Source organism: Tachyglossus aculeatus, chromosome 3, assembly GCF_015852505.1.
Source record: "Tachyglossus aculeatus isolate mTacAcu1 chromosome 3, mTacAcu1.pri, whole genome shotgun sequence".
Lineage (NCBI taxonomy): Eukaryota > Metazoa > Chordata > Mammalia > Monotremata > Tachyglossidae > Tachyglossus > Tachyglossus aculeatus.
In genome coordinates, this window is record NC_052068.1 from 19,509,397 (window position 1) to 19,529,276 (window position 19,880).

The window sequence follows — 19,880 nt, forward strand, 5'->3', positions numbered from 1 at the left end:
GTGCTCTGGAAGAGATGTGTCCATGGAGTCACTAAGGGTTGGAGACGACGCAAGAGCGTAGGACAAGACAAGAAACCCGCGATGCCCCCTGGCCTTTATCTCTCACTCTCAGGGCCCTGAAAACAAGCCTTAGCTACCCGCACCATTACCTGGAGGTGCCAATTCAGCAACTTCCTGAAGCATTCAGGGCAGCCCTTGGGGGGCTCGGTGACCTGTGGTCAGAGAAGAAGCAGCCTTTTCGCTCTCCCTGTCCTCCCCCATGACCCTTCTCATTTGGATGAGGAAGGAAGGAGACACAGTCAGACTGGTTCGGCCACGGGAGTCCCACTGAACCAAGGGAGCCCCACTGAACGCCACCCACTTCGTTCTACTCAGGGCAATTCATTCATTCATTCAATCATATTTATTGAGCACTTACTGTGTGCAGAACACTCTACTAAGCACTTGGAAAGTACAATTCAGCAATAAAGAGAGACAATCCCTGCCCACACCGGGCTTACAGCCTAGAGGGGGAAAGACCGACAACAGTACAAATAAATAAAATTACAGATACGTACATAAGCACTTTGGGCCTGGAAAGGGGAATGAGAAAAGGGAGCAAGTCAGGGAGACGCAGAAAGGAGTGGGAGATGAGGAGAAGTGGGGCTTAGTCAGGGAAGGCCTCTTGGAGATGTGCCTTCAATAAGGCTTTGAAGGGGAGTGGGAGTAATCCCGTCTGCAGGAGAGACCGACGGTCTGCCCTTACCTGTGGTGTGTCTCGTTTCTCCCACCGTGTGTTCGGTCAAATCAATCGTCCTGTCGATGTGAAATAACTTCAGATCGTCCTCATCTAATGCAATATCGCCCCAAAAGACAGCTGGAAGGAGAAAGGAGGAACCCATCAGTTTGAGTATAACGCCTTGAAACAAAATAATAATTAAGGTGTCGATTGCACGTTTTACCATGTGCCAAACACTGAGCTAAGTGCTGGTGTAAATAGAGTCACAGTTCAGGCAGGGCCCACAGTCTAAGAAGGAGGAAGAACCGGTATTGAATCCCCATTTAGCAGATGAGGAAATGAAACCACAGAGAACTTAAATGACTTGTCCAAGGTCACTCAGCAGGCAAGTAGCAGAGTTTAGAGTAGAACCCAGATTTCCCGACTCCCAGTTCTGTGCTCGTTCCACCAAGCCTGACTGTTCCTTAATGGAATATAATGGAAAAAATAATAAAATAATCAATTTACAAGGGCCCAAAAGAGCACGTGGTGCTGAGGTAGTCAGTCAGTCGTATTTATTGAGTGCTTACTGTAAGCAGAGCACTGTACTAAGCACTTGGGAGAGTACAATACAATAAATAGGCCCATTCTCTGCCCAAAGTGAGCCTACAGTCTAGAGGGGTGATTTGGTGGAAAGACAGAGGCTGTCAAACTTGCTTAGCCTGCAGGAGAAGAAAATGGGGGCTGATAGGACAGTCTTCTAGTATATTAAAATGTGAAGCCTGGTTGTCCAACATACTTCCAGAATATAATACTAATAATAATGGTATGTTCTAATTATAATAATAATAATGCTTTTTGTTAAGCGCTAACTATGTGCCAAGCACTGTTCTAAGCACTGGGGTAGATACAAGGTCATCAGGTTGTCCCACTTAGGGCTCCCAGTCTTCATCCCCATTTTACAGATGAGGTAACTGAGGTCCAGTGAAGTGAAGTGACTTGCCCAAAGTCACATGCTGATAAATGGCGGAGCTGGTATTAGAACCCACGACCTCTGACTCCTAAACCCAGGCTCTTTCCACTAAGCCACGCTGCTTCTCTATTGTTTTAGCTCTTACTGTGTGCCAGGCACTGTTCTAAGTGCTAGGATAGATACAAGTTAATCAGGTTGGACACAGTCCATCCATGTCCTACAAGGAACTCACGGTCTTAATCCCTATTTTATTAATTATAATAATCAAAATAATAATAATGATATTTGTTAAGCATTTACTGTGTGCCAGGCACTGTGCTAAGCACTGGGGTGGATACACGTGAATCGGTTGGACACAGTCCCACGTGGGGCTCACAGTCTCAATCCCCACTTTACAGATGAGGTAACTGAGGCACAGAGAAGTGAGTGACTTGGCTAAGGTCACACAGCAGATATGTGGCGGAGCTGGGATTAGAACCCATGACCTCTGACTTCTGGGCGCATGTTCTATTCACTACGCCATGCTGTGATGAGGTAACTGAGGCAGAGAAAAGGTAAGTGACTTGCCCAAGGTCACACAATAGACAACTATCCCCTTCTCCTGGATACATTATCCAGTCTTGGCTCGACTGACTCTGTCCTCTACTGGTTCTCCTCTTATCTCTCTGGCCGTTCACTCTCAGTCTCCTTCGAGGACTCCTCCTCCCCCTCCCATCCCCTTTCTGTAGGGGTTCCTCAAGGGTCAGTTCTTGGTCCCCTTCTGTTCTCTATCTACGCTCATTCCCTTGGTGAACTCATTCGCTCCCACGGCTTCAACTACCATCTCTATGTGGTTGATACCCAAATCTACATCTCCTCCCCTGTTCTCTCTCCCTCCCTCCAGGCTCGCATCTCCTCCTGCCTTCAGGACACCTCCACCTGGATGTCCTCCAACCCCCTAAAACTCAACATGTCTAAGACTTGCCTCCTTATCTACCTTCCCAAACCCTGTCCTCTCCCTGACTTTCCCGTCACTGTGGATGGCACAACCATCCTTCCCGTCTCACAAGCCCGCAACCTTGGTGTCATGCCCCAGGAGGCCTTCCCAGACTGAGCCCCTTCCTTCCTCTCCCCCTCGTCCCCCTCTCCATCCCCCCCACCTTACCTCCTTCCCTTCCCCACAGCACCTGTATATATGTATATATGTTTGTACATATTTATTACTCTATTTATTTATTTATTTATTTTACTTGTACATATCTATTCTATTTATTTTATTTTGTTAGTATGTTTGGTTTTGTCTCCCCCTTTTAGACTGTGAGCCCACTGTTGTTGGGTAGGGCCTGTCTCTATATGTTGCCAATTTGTACTTCCCAAGCGCTTAGTACAGTGCTCTGCACACAGTAAGCGCTCAATAAATATGATTGATGATGATGATGATGATGATCCTTGACTCCGCTCTCTCATTCACCCCGCACATCCAATCCATCACCAAATCCTGTCGGTCTCACCTTCATAACATCGCCGAGGTCTGCCTTTTGCTCTCCGTCCAAACTGCTACCATGTTAGTACAATCAATTATCCTATCCCGAGTGGATTACTGCATCAGCCTCCTTTCTGACCTCCCAACCTCCTGTCTCTCCCCACTCCAGTCCACACTTCACTCTACTGACTGGATTATCTTTCTACAGAAACCATCAGGGCGTGTCACCCCCCTCCTCAAATATCTCCAGTGGTTGCCTATCCACCTCTGTATCAAACAAAAACTCCTCACTATTGGCTTCAAACTTCTCCATCACCTTACCCTCTCCTACCTCACCTCCTCGCTTTCCTTCTACATGCCAGCCCATGCACTTTGCTTCTCTGGTGTTAACCTTCTCACTGTGCCTCCATCTCACCTGTCTCACCACTAATACCTGGCCCACATCCTATCTCCAGCCTGGAATGCCGTCCCTCCTCAAATCTGCCAGAAAATCACTCTTCCCCTGCTTCAAAGCCCTAATGAAGGCGCACCTCCTCCAAGAGGCCTTCCCAGACTAAGCCCCACTTTTCCTCATCTCCCACTCCCTTCCATGTCACCTTGACTCGCTTCCTTTGCTCTTCCCCCCTCCCCACAGCACTGTGGCTCAGAGGGAAAGTAACAGCCTTGAAAGGCTGGAGGCCTGGGTTCTAATCCCTTCTCTGGTATGAGAGTTTAAAAAAAAATTGTAAATACCTAGGAGGGTCTAGAATAGATCACCTAAGAGTGCTGAGATAAAATTTTCCAGCACTTAGAACAGTGCTTTGCACATAGTAAGTGCTTAACAAATGCTATTATTATCATTATTATCTATAATTTTATTTAGTTATATTGATGCCTGTTAATTTGTACTGTCTGTCTTCCCCCCTACAGACTTTAAGCTCGTTGTGGGCAGGGATGGTCTCTCTTTATTACTGTATTGTACTTTCCAAGCCCTTAGTACAATGTTCTGCACGTAGTAAGCGCTCAATAAATACAGTTGAATGAATGAGTGACAAGTTTCAAAGCCGGGATTACAACCCAGATCCTCTGAATCCCAGGCCCATCCTCTGTCCATTAGGCCACACTACTCTATTTACTAGATTGTAAACTCCTAGTTAGACCGGAAACTCCTTGAAGGCAGGGACTGTGCCTATTATATTGTATACCACCCAAGCACTTATTACAGTGCTCCTCAAACAGTCAGTGCTCAATAAATATCATTGATTGATTACTAAGTGCTTAGTACAGTGCTTTACACACAGTAAGCACTCAATAAATACAACTGAATGAATGAATGAATTACTAGTAAAAGGATCAGTAATAACAGAAGCATTTGTTAAGCACCAACTTGATACGGTATTTTCAATCATTCAGTCATATCTACTGAGTGCTTACTGTTTTCAGAGCACTGTACTAAGCGCTTGGGAGAGTACAATATAACAATAAACAGATACATTCCCTGACCACGACACTGTACTAGGAATTTCAGTAGTACAGATTAACTAATTGACATGTTCTTTGACCACAAAGACCCTTCATTCTAAGGGGAGACAAACACATTTTTTACAACAACAGTGATCAAAATGAAATAAATTGAGCAGACACTGAGAAATTGAGAAGTGGTGTGGCCTAGCAGATAGAGCACAGTCCTGGGAGTCAGAAAGACCTGGGTTCTAATCCCTGCTCTGCCACTTGTCTGCTGCATGACCTTAGTCAAGACATTTAACTTCTCTGTGCCTCAGTTACCTCATCGGTAAAATGGGGATTGAGACTGTGAACTCCATGTGGGACATGGACTGTGTCCAATCTGTTTAGTCTGTGGCTTCCCCAGCACTTAATACAGTGTCTGACAAATAGTAAGCACTTAAATACCATAAAAAGGGCACATAAAAATGAGTACTAAGGAGGGTGGGAATAAATCCTAGAGTTAACTGGAGGGATGATATAACTCAGGGTGGTGGGAAATACATTTTATTTTATTTTCTTAATATTTTATTTTCTTAATATGTTCGGTTTTGTTCTCTGTCTCCCCCATCTAGACTGTGAGCCCACTGTTGGGTAGGGACTGTCTCTATATGTTGCCAACTTGTACTTCCCAAGCGCTTAGTACAGTGCTCTGCACACAGTAAGCGCTCAGTAAATACGATTGATTGATTGACTTGGGAGGTGAGATTTTAAGAAGGATTTGAATGTGGGGAGGGAGGGAGTGTCAAGCTGGAGGAAGAGCTAGAGAAAGGGAACCAAAGCAGGAGAGTCAAGAGAGAGGAATAGCTAGAAGGTTGGATTTGATAATAATAATAATAATAATAATAATACTAATGGCTATTACTGTGAAGCATGAAAAAGTGGGCTGGGAAATAGTAGGTGACTACAGAAGATAGGTATGGTGGGGTCAGTTAATGGAGAGACATGGAGGCTGATTGTGTGGAGTTTGGTGTTTTTAGTTTGGAGTTTGGTGTTTGGTGGAGGGTTTTTAGAGGAGAAGAGATAAAAGCTGAGCAATGCTTCAAGGAAAATGATTCAAGCAACAGCATGGCCTAATAAATAGAGCACAGGCCTGGAAGTCAAAAGGACTTGGGTTCTAATCCCGGCTCCATCACTTGGCTGTGAGCCCATGGGCAAGTCACTTTACTTCTCTGTGCCTCAGTTTACCTCATCTGTAAAAAAGGGGTTCGTTATCTGTTCTTCCTCCTACTTAGACTGTGAGCCCTGTGTGGTACAATGACTGTGTCTGACTCCATTTACTTGTATCTCCCCCAGCACCTAGAACAGGGCTTGACACGTAATATTAAGCACTTAACAAATACCAAAAAATGATTATTATTATTACTTCATCTGTAAAATGGGGATTAAGACTGTGTGCCCATGTGTGACATGGACTGGGTTTTGTATCTACCCCAGTAGATTCCACTGCTTAATACAATGCCTGGCACACAGATAGCGTTTAACAAATATCATTAAAAAAATAGAAAGAAAAGCTTCCTCTGATAATCAGCTACCAAAAGAAGATATGGTATAACCAACAATATACCCAGAAAGATAGCTTCATCCATGATTTTCATTCATTCATTCATTCAATAGTATTTATTGAGAGCTGACTGTGTGCAGAGCACTGTACTAAGCGCTTGGGAAGTACAAGTTGGCAACATATAGAGACGGTCCCTACCCAAAAGTGGGCTCACAGGGGGAGACAGAGAACAAAACAATACATATTAACAAAATAAAATGAACATAATAAATATGTACACATAAAATAAATAGAGTAATAAATATGTAGAAACATATATACATATATGATATGTATATACGATAACATATATATGATCTTGGGCCCGACATAAGCCAAGCAGGGGGGTGGAACAAGTGACCTCTCAGCCCCTTCCATTCATTCATTCATTCAATCGTATGTATTGAGCGCTTACTGTGTGCAGAGCACTGTACTAAGCGCTTGGAAAGGACAAGTTGACAACATATAGAGACGATCTGACCCCATTCCCTCTCATCTTATGAAATCTCTCGCTCCATCCCTTCTCCCCTCCTTAACTTCCATCTTCAACCGCTCACTCTCCACTGGTTCCTTCCCCTCTGCCTTCAAACATGCCCATGTCTCTCCCATCCTAAAAAAACCCTCTCTTGACCCCACCTCACCTTCTAGTTATCGTCCCATATCCCTCCTACCATTCCTTTCCAAACTCCTTGAACGAGTTGTCTACACGCGCTGCCTAGAATTCCTCAACAACAACTCTCTCCTCGACTCCCTCCAGTCTGGCTTCCATCCCCTTCATTCCACGGAAACTGCACTCTCAAAGGTCACCAATGACCTCCTGCTTGCCAAATCCAACGGCTCATACTCTGTCCTAATCCTCCTCGACCTCTCAGCTGCCTTTGACACTGTGGACCACCCCCTTCTCCTCAACACGGTATCTGACCTTGGCTTCACAGACTCCGTCCTCTCCTGGTTCTCCTCTTATCTCTCCGGTCGTTCTTTCTCAGTCTCTTTTGCAGGCTCCTCCTCCCCCTCCCATCCTCTTACTGTGGGGGTTCCCCAAGGTTCAGTGCTTGGTCCCCTTCTGTTCTCAATCTACACTCACTCCCTTGGTGACCTCATTCACTCCCACGGCTTCAACTATCATCTCTACGCTGATGACACCCAGATCTCCATCTCTGCCCCTGCTCTCTCCCCCTCCCTCCAGGCTCGCATCTCCTCCTGCCTTCAGGACATCTCCATCTGGATGTCCGCCCGCCACCTAAAGCTCAACATGTCGAAGACTGAGCTCCTTGTCTTCCCTCCCAAACCTTGTCCTCTCCCTGACTTTCCCATCTCTGTTGACGGCACTACCATCCTTCCCGTCTCACAAGCCCGCAACCTTGGTGTCATCCTCGACTCCGCTCTCTCATTCACCCCTCACATCCAAGCCGTCACCAAAACCTGACGGTCTCAGCTCCGCAACATTGCCAAGATCCGCCCTTTCCTCTCCATCCAAACCGCTACCCTGCTCATTCAAGCTCTCATCCTATCCCGTCTGGACTACTGCACCAGCCTTCTCTCTGATCTCCCATCCTCGTGTCTCTCTCCACTTCAATCCATACTTCATGCTGCTGCCCGGATTATCTTTGTCCAGAAACGCTCTGGACATATTACTCCCCTCCTCAAAAACCTCCAATGGCTACCGATCAATCTGCGCATCAAGCAGAAACTCCTCACCCTGGGCTTCAAGGCTCTCCATCCCCTGGTCCCCTCCTACCTCACCTCCCTTCTCTCCTTCTCCAGCCCAGCCCGCACCCTCCGCTCCTCCACCGCTGATCGCCTCACCGTACCTCGCTCTCGCCTGTCCCGCCATCGACCCCCGGCCCACGTCATCCCCAGGGCCTGGAATGCCCTCCCTCTGCCCATCCGCCAAGCTAGCTCTCTTCCTCCCTTCAAGGCCCTGCTGAGAGCTCACCTCCTCCAGGAGGCCTTCCCAGACTGAGCCCCTTCTTTCCTCTCCCCCTCGTCCCCCTCTCCATCCCCCCGTCTTACCTCCTTCCCTTCCCCACAGCACCTGTATATATGTATATATGGTTGTACATATTTATTACTCTATTTATTTATTTATTTATTTTACTTGTATATTTCTATCCTACTTATTTTATTTTGTTGGTATGTTTGGTTCTGTTCTCTGTCTCCCCCTTTTAGACTGTGAGCCCACTGTTGGGTAGGGACTGTCTCTATGTGATGCCAATTTGTACTTCCCAAGCGCTTAGTACAGTGCTCTGCACATAGTAAGCGCTCAATAAATACGATTGATTGATTGATTGATTGATTGATCCCTACCCAACAACAGGCTCACAGTTTAGAAGGGGGAGACAGACAACAAAACAAAACATGTGGACAGATGTCCAGCCATCAGAACAAATAGAATTAAAGCTAAATACACATCATTAACAAAATAAATAGAATAGTAAATATGTACAAGTAAAATAAATAGAGTAATAAATGTGTACAAACATATATACAGGTGCTGTGGGGAGGGGAAGGTGGTAGGGCCAGGGGGATGGGGAGGAGGAGAGGGAAAAGGGGGCTCAGTCTGGGAAGGCCTCTTCCAGCCCATGCTTCTTTGGGATCTAAAAGTACATTACAGTCAGTTTGGCTCCATTCTAGCAGAATAGTCCCTCTTGTGTACAGCATTACGGGTAACTAAAACCCTGCCACTTGACAAATAGAGTTTAGGAAAGGTCACGTATTACGCAAATGTGCAAAATATGTGTGAAGAAGTAGAGCTAACAGGCCAAATGCAAATATCTCAAGTCACTCCCTCTGAATAACCAAAAAGAGACTATAAATTAGGCCCAGAATTGCTCCTAACACTGGGAGAGATTTATCCGAATCAGAGGTCTGAGGGTATTGTGTATCACCCTTCACCTGGGCTAATTTATGATAACTGCACCAATAACTAGGCTATGACCTCCAGACAAAAGGGATAATGAGAGAATTTTTTTAAATGGTATTTGTTAAGTGCTTACTACTTGTCAAGCATTGCTCTAAGTGCTGGGGTAGATACAAGGCAATCAGGTTGTCCCACGTGGGGCTCACAGTCTTCATCCTCATTTTACAGATGAAGGAACTGAGGCTCAGATAAGTTAATAATAATAATGGCATTTATTAAGCGCTTACTATGTGCAAAGCACTGTTCTAAGCGCTGGGGAGGTGACAAGGTGCTCAGGTTGTCCCGCGAGGGGCTCACAGTCTTCATCCTCACTTCACAGATGAGGGAACTGAGGCTCAGAGAAGTTAGGTGAGTTGCCCAAGGTCACCCAGCAGACAAGTGGCGGAGCGGAATTAGAACCCACGACCTCTGACTCCCAAGTCCTTGCTCTTTCCACTAAGCTATGAATTGAAGATGGATGTGGTTGGTAGAGATCCAGAGAAGTTCCACAGACCAATTCACCACTGCTCTGTCTCTCCCACTGTCTCTATATGTTGCCAACTTGTACTTCCCAAGCGCTTAGTACAGTGCTCTGCACACAGTAAGTGCTCAATAAACACGATTGATGATGATGAGGTAAGGAACTTTCACACTCATATAGACTTTGAGAAAGGGCAATCTCTTAGTCCCCCTCAGGAAATGCCACAGTGTTCAACAGCCCTAACTGCTAGAAAATTCTTTCTTCAGCCTAATCTAATTCCCTGATGCTGTAGTTTGGACTGTTAATTGTGATATTCGTTCTGCACTTACTATATTTCAAGCACTAAGTGCTGGGGAAGACAGCATATAATCAGGTCAGACATAATCCTTGCCCCACATAGGTGCAAAATCAAAGTTGGAAGGAGAACAGGTTCTGAAATTCCCATTTTACAGATAAGGTAACTGAGGCACAGAGATGTTCAGCGACTTGCCCAAGGTCACACAGCAGATACGTGACCAAGTCATAATTAGAACCCAGGTCCTCTGACTCATGGCCACGTGGACAGGTCCATGCTTTTTCCACTAGACCATGTTGCTCCTACTGCTTCTCGTATTCTGAGAATAATATTCTGAGAGAAGCAGTGTGGCTCAGTGGAAAGAGCACAGGCTTGGGAGTCAGAGGTCATGGGTTTGAATCTCGACTCTACCACTTGTCAGCTGTGTGACCTTGGGCAAGTCACTTAACTTCTCTGGGCCTCAGTTCCCTCATCTGTAAAATGGGGACTAAGACTATGAGCCCCACATGTGACAACCTTGATCACCTTGCATTCCCCCCAGTGCTTAGAACAGTGCTTGGCACATAGTAAGTGCTTAACAAATACCACCACCATTATTATTACTATTATTATTCTGTTTTGGGTTTTTTTTTTAGGTACTTGTTAAGAACTGATTATGTGCTAGACATTGTACTAAGTGCTAGACATTGTATTAAGATACAAGATAATCAGGTTGGACACAGTCCATGTCACATTAAAGCTCACAGCCTTAATCCCCCTTTTACAGATGAGGTAACTGAAGCACAGAAAGAGTTAAGTGACTTGCCCAAGGTCACCCCACAGAAAAGTGGCAGAGCTGGGATTAGAACCCACGTCCTTCTAATTTACGGCCTGTGGCTCTTTCCACTAGACAATGCTGCATGCTTCTTCTGCTTCTGTGCTCTGTGAAAGAGGGAGAGCAGTCGGTCCCTCCCCTCCAGGTCAGACTCCTTCACACCTAGTAAATTCATTCATTCATCCATTCAATTGTATTTATTGAGCGCTTACTGTGTAAAGAGCACTGGACTAAGCGCTTGGGAAGTACAAGTTGGCAATATATAGAGATGGTCCCTACCCAACAGTGGGCTCACAGTCTAAAAGGGGGAGACAGAGACAGAGACAGAGAACAAAACCAAACATATTAACAAAATAAAATAAATAGAATAGATATGTACAAGTAAAATAAATAAATAAATAGAGGAATAAGTACGTACAAACATATATACATATATACAGGTGCTGTGGGGAAGGGAAGGAGGTAAGGCAGGGGGGATGGAGAAGGGGAGGAGGGGGAGAGGTGTGGGAAGGCCTCCTGGAGGAGGTGAGCTCTCAGTAGGGCCTTGAAGGGAGGAAGAGAGCTAGCTTGGCAGATGTGTGGAGGGAGGGCATTCCAGGACAGGGGGAGGATGTGGGCCGGGGGTCGACAGCGGGACAGGCGAGAACGAGGCACGGTGAGGAGGTTAGCGGCGGCAGAGGAGCGGAGGGTGCGGGCTGGGCTGGAGAAGGAGAGAAGGGAGGTGAGGTAGGAGGGGGCCAGGTGATGGAGATGAATGATAGTAAATTCATTCATTCTGTCAATCGCATTTATCGCATTCAGTCAATCGCTTACTGTGTGCACAGCACTGTACCAAGCATTTGGAAAGTACAATTCAGCAAGAAAGACAGAAAATCCCTGCAATCAGAGCTGCTTTTTTGTAAAGGTATGTGCCAGGTACTATAGTAAGTGCTGGGGTAGATGGCATTTTTTAAGTGCTTACTCTGTGCGAAACACAGAGCACTGGCGGGGCCGGGGAGGGAGATACACGATGATCAGGTTGTCCCACGTGGGGCTCACAGTCTTAATCCCCATTTTACAGATGAGGTAACTGAAGCACAGAGAAGTTATGTGACTTGCCCTTCTACAGCCCACCCCGCACCCTCCACTCCTCTGCCGCTAATCTCCTCACCGTACCTCGTTCTCGCCTGTCCCGTCATCGACCCCGGACGTCATCCCCCCGGCCTGGAATGCCCTCCCTCTGCCCATCCCCCAAGCTCGCTCTCTTCCTCCCTTCAAGGCCCTAGTGAGAGCTCACCTCCTCCAGGAGGCCTTCCCAGACTGAGCTCCTTCCTTCCTCTCCCCCTCGTCCCTCTCTCCATGCCCCCATCTTACCTCCTTCCCTTCCCCACAGCACCTGTATATATGTATATATGTTTGTACATATTTGTTACTCTATTTATTTTACTTGTACATATCTATTCTATTTATTTTATTTTGTTAGTATGTTTGGTTTTGTTCTCTGTTCTCTGTCTCCCCCTGTTAGACTGTGAGCCCACTGTTGGGTAGGGACTGTCTCTATATGTTGCCAACTTGTACTTCCCAAGCACTTAGTACAGTGCTCTGCACACAGTAAGCGCTCAATAAATACGATTGATTGATTGATAGATTGATTTCCACTAGACCCCGCTGCTTATGAGCTGTGGCAGCATATGACCTGTGGGAGCCAGGTCATGCGAGCCCGCTGTTGGGCAGGGACCGTCCCTATATGTTGCGAACTTGTAGTTCCCAAGCGCTTAGTACAGTGCTCCGCACACAGTAAGCGCTCAATAAATACGACTGATTGATTGATTGATTGATTGATTGATTTCCACTAGACCCCGCTTCTTATGACCCGTGGCAGCGTATGACCTGTGGGAGCCAGGTCATGCGAGCCCGCTGTTGGGTAGGGACCGTCCCTATATGTTGCCAACTTGTACTTCCCAAGCGCTTAGTACAGTGCTCTGCACACAATAAGCGCTCAATAAATACGACTGAATGAATGCACGAATATCACCTTTCACTTGGCCATACTGCTCCACTTCAAAATACATTTTGAAGCTGTTGACATCAGGGCAAACTCTGGGTGACCATTCCTTTAGAAGCCTCAACTCTCCGTTGCCGGAGAGCACTCATCTCTCTCCACCGGGAACCCGCCACCTTCCCGCCATGATAACCAGGGGCTCCGGGGTCATTCCCTGGTGGTCCACCGCCTCTAGGGTGGAGAAGCTGGAGAAGCCACTGGGGTGGCTAGAACACAGGCCCGGGAGTCAGAAGGTAGCGGGTTCTAATCCCAGCTCTACCACTTGTTTGCTGTGTGACCTTAGGCAAGTCTCTTCACGTCTCTGTGCCTCAGTTACCTCAGCTGTAAAATGGGGATTGAGACTGTGAGCCCCATGTGGGACAGGGACCCAACCCAATTTGCTTGTAACCACCCCAGTGCTTATACAGTGCCTGGCCCTGCAACAGCCTCCTCTCTGATCTCCCATCCTCCTGTCTCTCCCCGCTTCAGTCTATACTTCACTCTGCTGCCCGGATCATCTCTGTACAGACACACTCTGGGAATGTCACTCCCCTCCTCAAAAATCTCCAGTGGTTACCTGTCAACCTACGAATCGAGCATAAACTCCTCACCCTGGGCTTCAAGGCTGTCCATCCCCTCGGCCCCTCCGACCTCACCTTCCTTCTCTCCTTCTCCAGCCCAGCCAACACCCTCCACTCCTCTGCCGCTAATCTCCTCACCGTACCTTGTTCTCTCCTGTCCCGCCATCGACCCCCGGCCCACGTCCTTCCCCTGGCCTGGAATGCCCTCCCTCCACTCATCCTCCAAACTAACTCTCTTTCTCCCTTCAAAGCCCTACTGAGAGCTCACCTCCTCCAGGAAGCCTTCCCACACTAAGCCCCCTCCTTCCTCTCCCCCTCCCCATCCCCCCCACCCTACCTCCTTCCCCTCCCCACAGCACCTGTATATATGTTTGTACAGATTTATTACTCTACTTATTTTACTTGTACATATTTACTATTCTATTTATTTTGTTAATGATGTATATATAGCTATAATTCTGTTTATTCTAACGATTTTGACATCTGTCTCCGTGTTTTGTTTTGTCTGTCTCCCCCTTCTAGACTGTGAACCCGTTGTTAGGTAGGGACCATCTCTATATGTTGCTGACTTGTACTTCCCAAGCGCTTAGTTCAGTGCTCTGCACACAGTAAGAGCTCAATAAATACAATTGAATGAATGAGTGAATGAAATTTTTAAGCACTTACTACATGCAAAGCACTGTTCTAAGCACTGGGGAGGACACAGGTGATCAGGTTGTCCCACCTTAATGTCTTAATGTCCCACCTTAATGTCTTAATCCCCATTTTACAGATGAGGCAACTGGGGCACAGAGAAGTTAAGTGACTTGCCCAAAGTCACACAGCTGACAACTGGTGGGATTTGAACCCATGACCTCTGACTCCCAAGCCCGTGCTCTTTCCATTGAGCTCTTTCCCTCAAGCTCTTTCCATTTCCTTTTAGACTGTGAGCCCACTGTTGGGTAGGGACTGTCTCTATATGTTGAAAAACTTGTACTTCCCAAGCACTTAGTACAGTGCTCTGCACACAGTAAGCGCTCAATAAATACGATTGATTGATTGATTGATTGAGCCGCGCTGCTTCTTGTCTGCTATATGAACTTGGGCAAATTACTTCATTGTGTTTCAGTTACCTCATCTGTAAAATTGGGATGAAAGTGTAAGCCCCTCATGAGACATGGACTGTGTCCAATCAATCAATCGTATTTATTGAGCGCTTACTGTGTGCAGAGCACTGTACTAAGTGCTTGGGAAGTACAAGTTGGCAACATACAAAGACAGTCCCTACCCAACAGTGGGTTCACAGTCAATGGATCTTGTATCCACCCCAGCGCTTAGTACAGTGCCTGGCACATAGTAAGCACTTAACAAATATCATTCATTCATTCACCACCCTGAGGTCCCGTGCCGATCCTCCTCCTCTGCCTCACACAAGGTGCCTTCTTCCCCACCAACGCTGCGTCAGCCACAGTTGCCTGCTCAAATCAAACCCCCCAGGGACACCAGGCAGCCACTGCTGTAAGCCCACTGTTGGGTAGGGACCGTCTCTATATGTTGCCAACTTATACTTCCCAAGCGCTTAGTACAGTGCTCTGCACACAGTAAGCACTCAATAAATACGACTGAATGAATGAATGCTGCTCCTGCAGGAGTGCCCACCGTGGCCGTGGTACGATTGTGGACTCTAACCCGACAGGAGCCGGAAATTCTGCTCCTCTTGCTGCAGTGCCGCATTCAATCGTATTTATTGAGCGCTTACTGTGTGCAGAACACTGTACTAAGCGCTTGGGAAGTACAAGTTGGCAACATATAGAGACAGTCCCTACCCAACTGCGGGCTCACAGTCTAGAAGCAGTCTTTGTCTACAGCTCTGGCATTTGTCCATGTTTTCATGTTCTCTTAGTGTCTTCTTTCATTATATTGTGAGCTCACTGTGGGCAGAAATGTGTCTGTTGTTATATTGTACTTTCCCAAGTGCTTAGTACAGTGCTTTGCACACAGTAAGCGCTCAATAAATATGATTGAATGAATTGCTTCTTTTTGCATCTGTCTCCAGTCCCTTCTCCCCTCCTTTTTTTTTTTTTTTTTTGCACACTGTGAGTCCCTTAAGGCCCGGGACCATGTCTATTTCCCATCTGTGCATTTTCCCCAGTGCTTAGAACAAACCTTAGGCCTCAAAGCATTATTACTCTATTTAATTATTTATTTACTTATTTTACTTGCAAATAGCTTTTCTATTTATTTTATTTTGTTAGCATGCTTGGTTTTGTTCTCTGTCTCCCCCTTTTAGACTGTGAGCCCACTGTTGGGTAGGGACTGTCTCTATATGTTGCCAATTTGTACTTCCCAAGCGCTTAGTACAGTGCTCTGCACATAGTAAGCGCTCAATAAATACGATTGATGATGATGATGATGATATTACAAAGCGACTGTGAGCCCACTGTTGGGTAGGGACTGTGTCTATATGTTGCCAACTTGTACTTCCCAAGCACTTAGTACAGTGCTCTGCACACAGTAAGCGCTCAATAAATACGATTGATGACGATGATTAAGAGAAGCAGCGTGGCTCAGTGGAAAGAGGCTGGGCTTGAGAGTCAGAGGTCATGGGTTCTAATCCCAGCTCCGCCACTTGTCAGCTGTGTGACTTTAGGCAAGTCACTTCACTTTTTAGACTTTGAGCCCACTGTTGGGTAGGGACTGTCTCTGTATGTTGCCAACTTGTACTTCCCAAGCGCTTAGTACGGTGCTCGGCACACAGTAAGCGCTCAATAAATACGATCGATTGATTGATTGATTCTCCGGGCCTCATCTGCAAAATGGGGATTAAAACTGGGAGCCCCATGTGGGACAACCTGATCACCTTGTATCCCCCCAGCGCTTAGAACAGTGCTTTGCACATGGTAAGCGCTTAACAAATACCATTATTATTATTATTATTATTATTATTATTATTCCTACCACTCACTAAATCAAACACAAAAGAGCACAACCTAGGAACGCCTTATATCCCTTTGCAGCCACAAGAGGGCGCTAGTGTGGCCCACCGGAGAAATATGATTTATTCTCTCATTCATTCAGTCCTATTTATTGAGTGCTTAGTGTGTGCACAGCACTGTACTAAGCGCTTGGGAGAGGACAAAATCACAAAAAACAGACACATTCCCTGCCCACAACGAGCTTACCGTCTAGGTCTAGGACCAGGATTAGGGAGGGAAGGTCTCAAGCAATAATAACTGTGGTCCTTGTTAAGCGCTTACTCTGTTCCAGGCACTGTGCTAAGCGCTGGGGTGGGTACGAGCAAATCGGGTTGGACACATTCCCGGTCCCAATCGGTGTTCATAGTCTGAATCCCCACTACTACTACTACTACTACTACTACTACTACTACTACTACTACTACTACTACTACTACTAATAATAATAATAATAATAATAATAATAATAGTAGCCCTACTGAGCTCACCTCCTCCAGGAGGCCTTCCCAGACTGAGCCTCCTCCTTCCTCTCCCCCTCCTCCCACCTTACCTCCTTCCCCGGCTCCGCCACTTGTCAGCTGTGTGACTTTGGGCAAGTCACTTCACTTCTCTGGGCCTCAGTTCCCTCATCTGTAAAATGGGGATTAAGACTGTGAGCCCCCCGCGGGACAACCTGATCACCTTGTAAACTCCCCAGCGCTTAGAACAGTGCTTTGCACATAGTAAGCGCTTAATAAATGCCATCATTATTATTATTATTATTATTATTCCCCTCCCCACAGCACCTGTATATATGTATATATGTTTGTATGGATTTATTACTCTATTTTATTTGTACATCTTTATTCTATTTATTTTATTTTGTTAATATGTTTTGTTTTGTTGTCTGTCTCCCCCTTCTAGACTGTGAGCCCGCTGTTGGGTAGGGACCATCTCTATATGTTGCCAACTTGTACTTCCCAAGCGCTTAGTACAGTGCTCTGCACACAGTAAGCACTCAATAAATACGATTGAATGAATGAATGAATGAATCACAGAGAAGTCAGATGACTTTCTCAAGGTCACACAGCAGGCCAGTGATGGAATCTGGATTAGAATCCGGGCCCTCGATTCGATACGATTGAATGAATGAATGAATGAATGAATGGATTTGTTAAGCGCTTACTATGTGCAAAGGACTGTTCTAAGCGCTGGGGGGGATACAAGGTGATCAGGTTGTCCCACGTGGGGCTCACAGTCTTCATCCCCATTTTCCAGATGAGGTCACTGAGGCCCAGAGAAGTGAAGTGACTTGCCCAAAGTCACACAGCTGACAAGCGGTGGAGCCGGGATAAGAACCCATGACCTCTGACTCCCAAGGCCGTGCTCTTTCCACTGAGCCACGCTGCATTACATTGCAGATGGGGTAACTACATTACTACATTACAGATGGGGTAACTGAGGCACAGAGAGGTAAAATGATTTGCCCAAGGCCACCAGCAGACGAGTGGCAAAGCCAAGATAAGAGCCCATGGCCTTCTGACTCCGAGGCCTGTGCTCTATCCATATTGTCTCTCGGTTGGCTGTGCCACCTGGGGGGACAGAACTTCCTCCCCAACTTGCAGACCTCATGGGATCTTGCGCCCTGAGTTGGGTGGCTATTTTTGTTCTAATAATAATACTAATTGTGGCATTTGTCTAGTGTTTACTATGTGCCAAGCACTGTTCTGAGAGTACTGAGAACTCACCTGCTGAGAGCTCACCTCCTCCAGGAGGCCTTCCCAGACTGAGCCCCTTCCTCCCTCTCCCCCTCGTCCCCCTCTCCATCCCCCCATCTTACCTCCTTCCCTTCCCCACAGCACCTGTATATATGTATATATGGTTGTACATATTTATTACTCTATTTATTTATTTATTTATTTCACTTGTACATTTCTATCCTATTTATTTTATTTTGTTGGTATGTTTGGTTTTGTTCTCTGTCTCCCCCTTTTAGACTGTGAGCCCACTGTTGGGTAGGGACTGTCTCTATGTGTTGCCAATTTGTACTTCCCAAGCACTTAGTACAGTGCTCTGCACATAGTAAGCGCTCAATAAATACGATTGATTGATTGATTGATTGTTCTAAGTGCTGACGTAAATGCAATCAGTTAAGGTCCACTACGGGTCTTACAGTCTAAGTAGGAGAGAGAACAAGTATTGAATTCACATTTTCCAGAGGAGAGAACTGAGGCCCAGAGAAGTTAAGTGGCTCGCCCAAGGTCACACAGCAGGCAAGTGGCAGAGGCAGGATTAGAACTCAGTTCCTCTCACTCTCAGGCCCCTTCTCCTTCCACTAGGCTGTCCTGTTTCTCATCTGCCCTGGATAATAAACCCTAGTTCAGATCAGGCCAAGCTTTGTGCTCTTCTGCTGCCTCTGCTTTTCATTGGGATCCCACGGAGCAGAATTGTGAGCCCGTTGTTGGGTAGGGACCGTCTCTCTATGTTGCCAACTTGTACTTCCCAAGCGCTTAATACAGTGCTCTGCACACAGTAAGCGCTCAATAAATACAATACAGTGCTCTGCACACAGTAAGCGCTCAATACATACGATTGAATGAATGGATGAATCTGTTGAAGCCCCACCTTTCTGCCTTCCCTGAATGGCGTGGAAGTTGAAAGAATGTGGGTCTTGGAATCGAAGGCCCGGATTCTAATCCAGATTCCATCACTGGCCTGCTGTGTGACCTTGAGAAAGTCATCTAACTTCTCTGTGATTCATTCATTCAATCGTATTTATTGAGCGCTTACTGTGTGCGGAGCACTGTACTAAGCGCTTGGGAAGTACAAGTTGGCAACATATAGAGTCGGTCATCATCATCATCAATCGTATTTATTGAGCGCTTACTGTGTGCAGAGCACTGTACTAAGCGCTTGGGAAGTACAAGTTTGCAACACATAGAGACAGTCCCTACCCAACAGTGGGCTCACAGTCTAAAAGGGGGAGACAGAGAACAAAACCAAACATACTAACAGAATAAAATAAATAGAATAGATAATGTACAAGTAAAATAAATAAATAAATAAATAAATAAATAAATAGAGTGGGCTCACAGTCTAGTTCATTATCTTCAGTTGTAAAATGGGGATTGAATAACTTACCCCCCCACCACTCTTCAACTGTGACCTTCATGTGGGACAAGGACTGTGTCTGATTTGATCATTTTGTATCAACCTCAGCGTTTAGTACAGTGTTTGGCTTCTCTGCAAAGTGAGCTCCTTTGGGGGCAGAGAATAAGTCTACCAACTCTATTATATTGCACTCTCCCAAGTGTCTCGTACAGTGCCCCGCACGCAGTAAGTGCTTAAAAACATTGATTGATTGGCAAACAGTAAGTACTAAAATATTATTATTATAGTAATAATAATTTTATTATTATTATTATACAATATTTGGTATATTATGGCATAGTCCCACCATGTCTCCCCTCAAGTTTCTCTTTCTGACTACACCTTGTCTGTGATTCTCCCACCTCCATTCCCTGCTTACAACTCTCTTCTCCTCATGGCCATCGGACCCTCAAACTTAAAAACCCTTCTTAATCTCTCTTCCACTTATGGAAGCGTCCCACGAGTAATTCCTGAGACTCCATTCACATCAACCCAACACCCACCATTGGGCATGTAGGTATTTCATTCTACCACTCTGCATTTACATACA

The 19,880-nt window shown here is 46.1% G+C and overlaps 1 protein-coding gene across 1 annotated transcript in view; it reads right to left on the bottom strand.

The window, feature by feature from the left end:
• The window catches only part of TLL2 (tolloid like 2), a 195,504-nt gene that overhangs the window by 151,432 nt on the left and 24,192 nt on the right, over positions 1–19,880 (bottom strand). Inside the window, exon 2 of the mRNA XM_038743348.1 lies at positions 746–856. Within this exon, the coding sequence (XP_038599276.1) occupies positions 746–856 (111 nt within the window). The remainder of the gene's footprint in view (positions 1–745; positions 857–19,880) is intronic.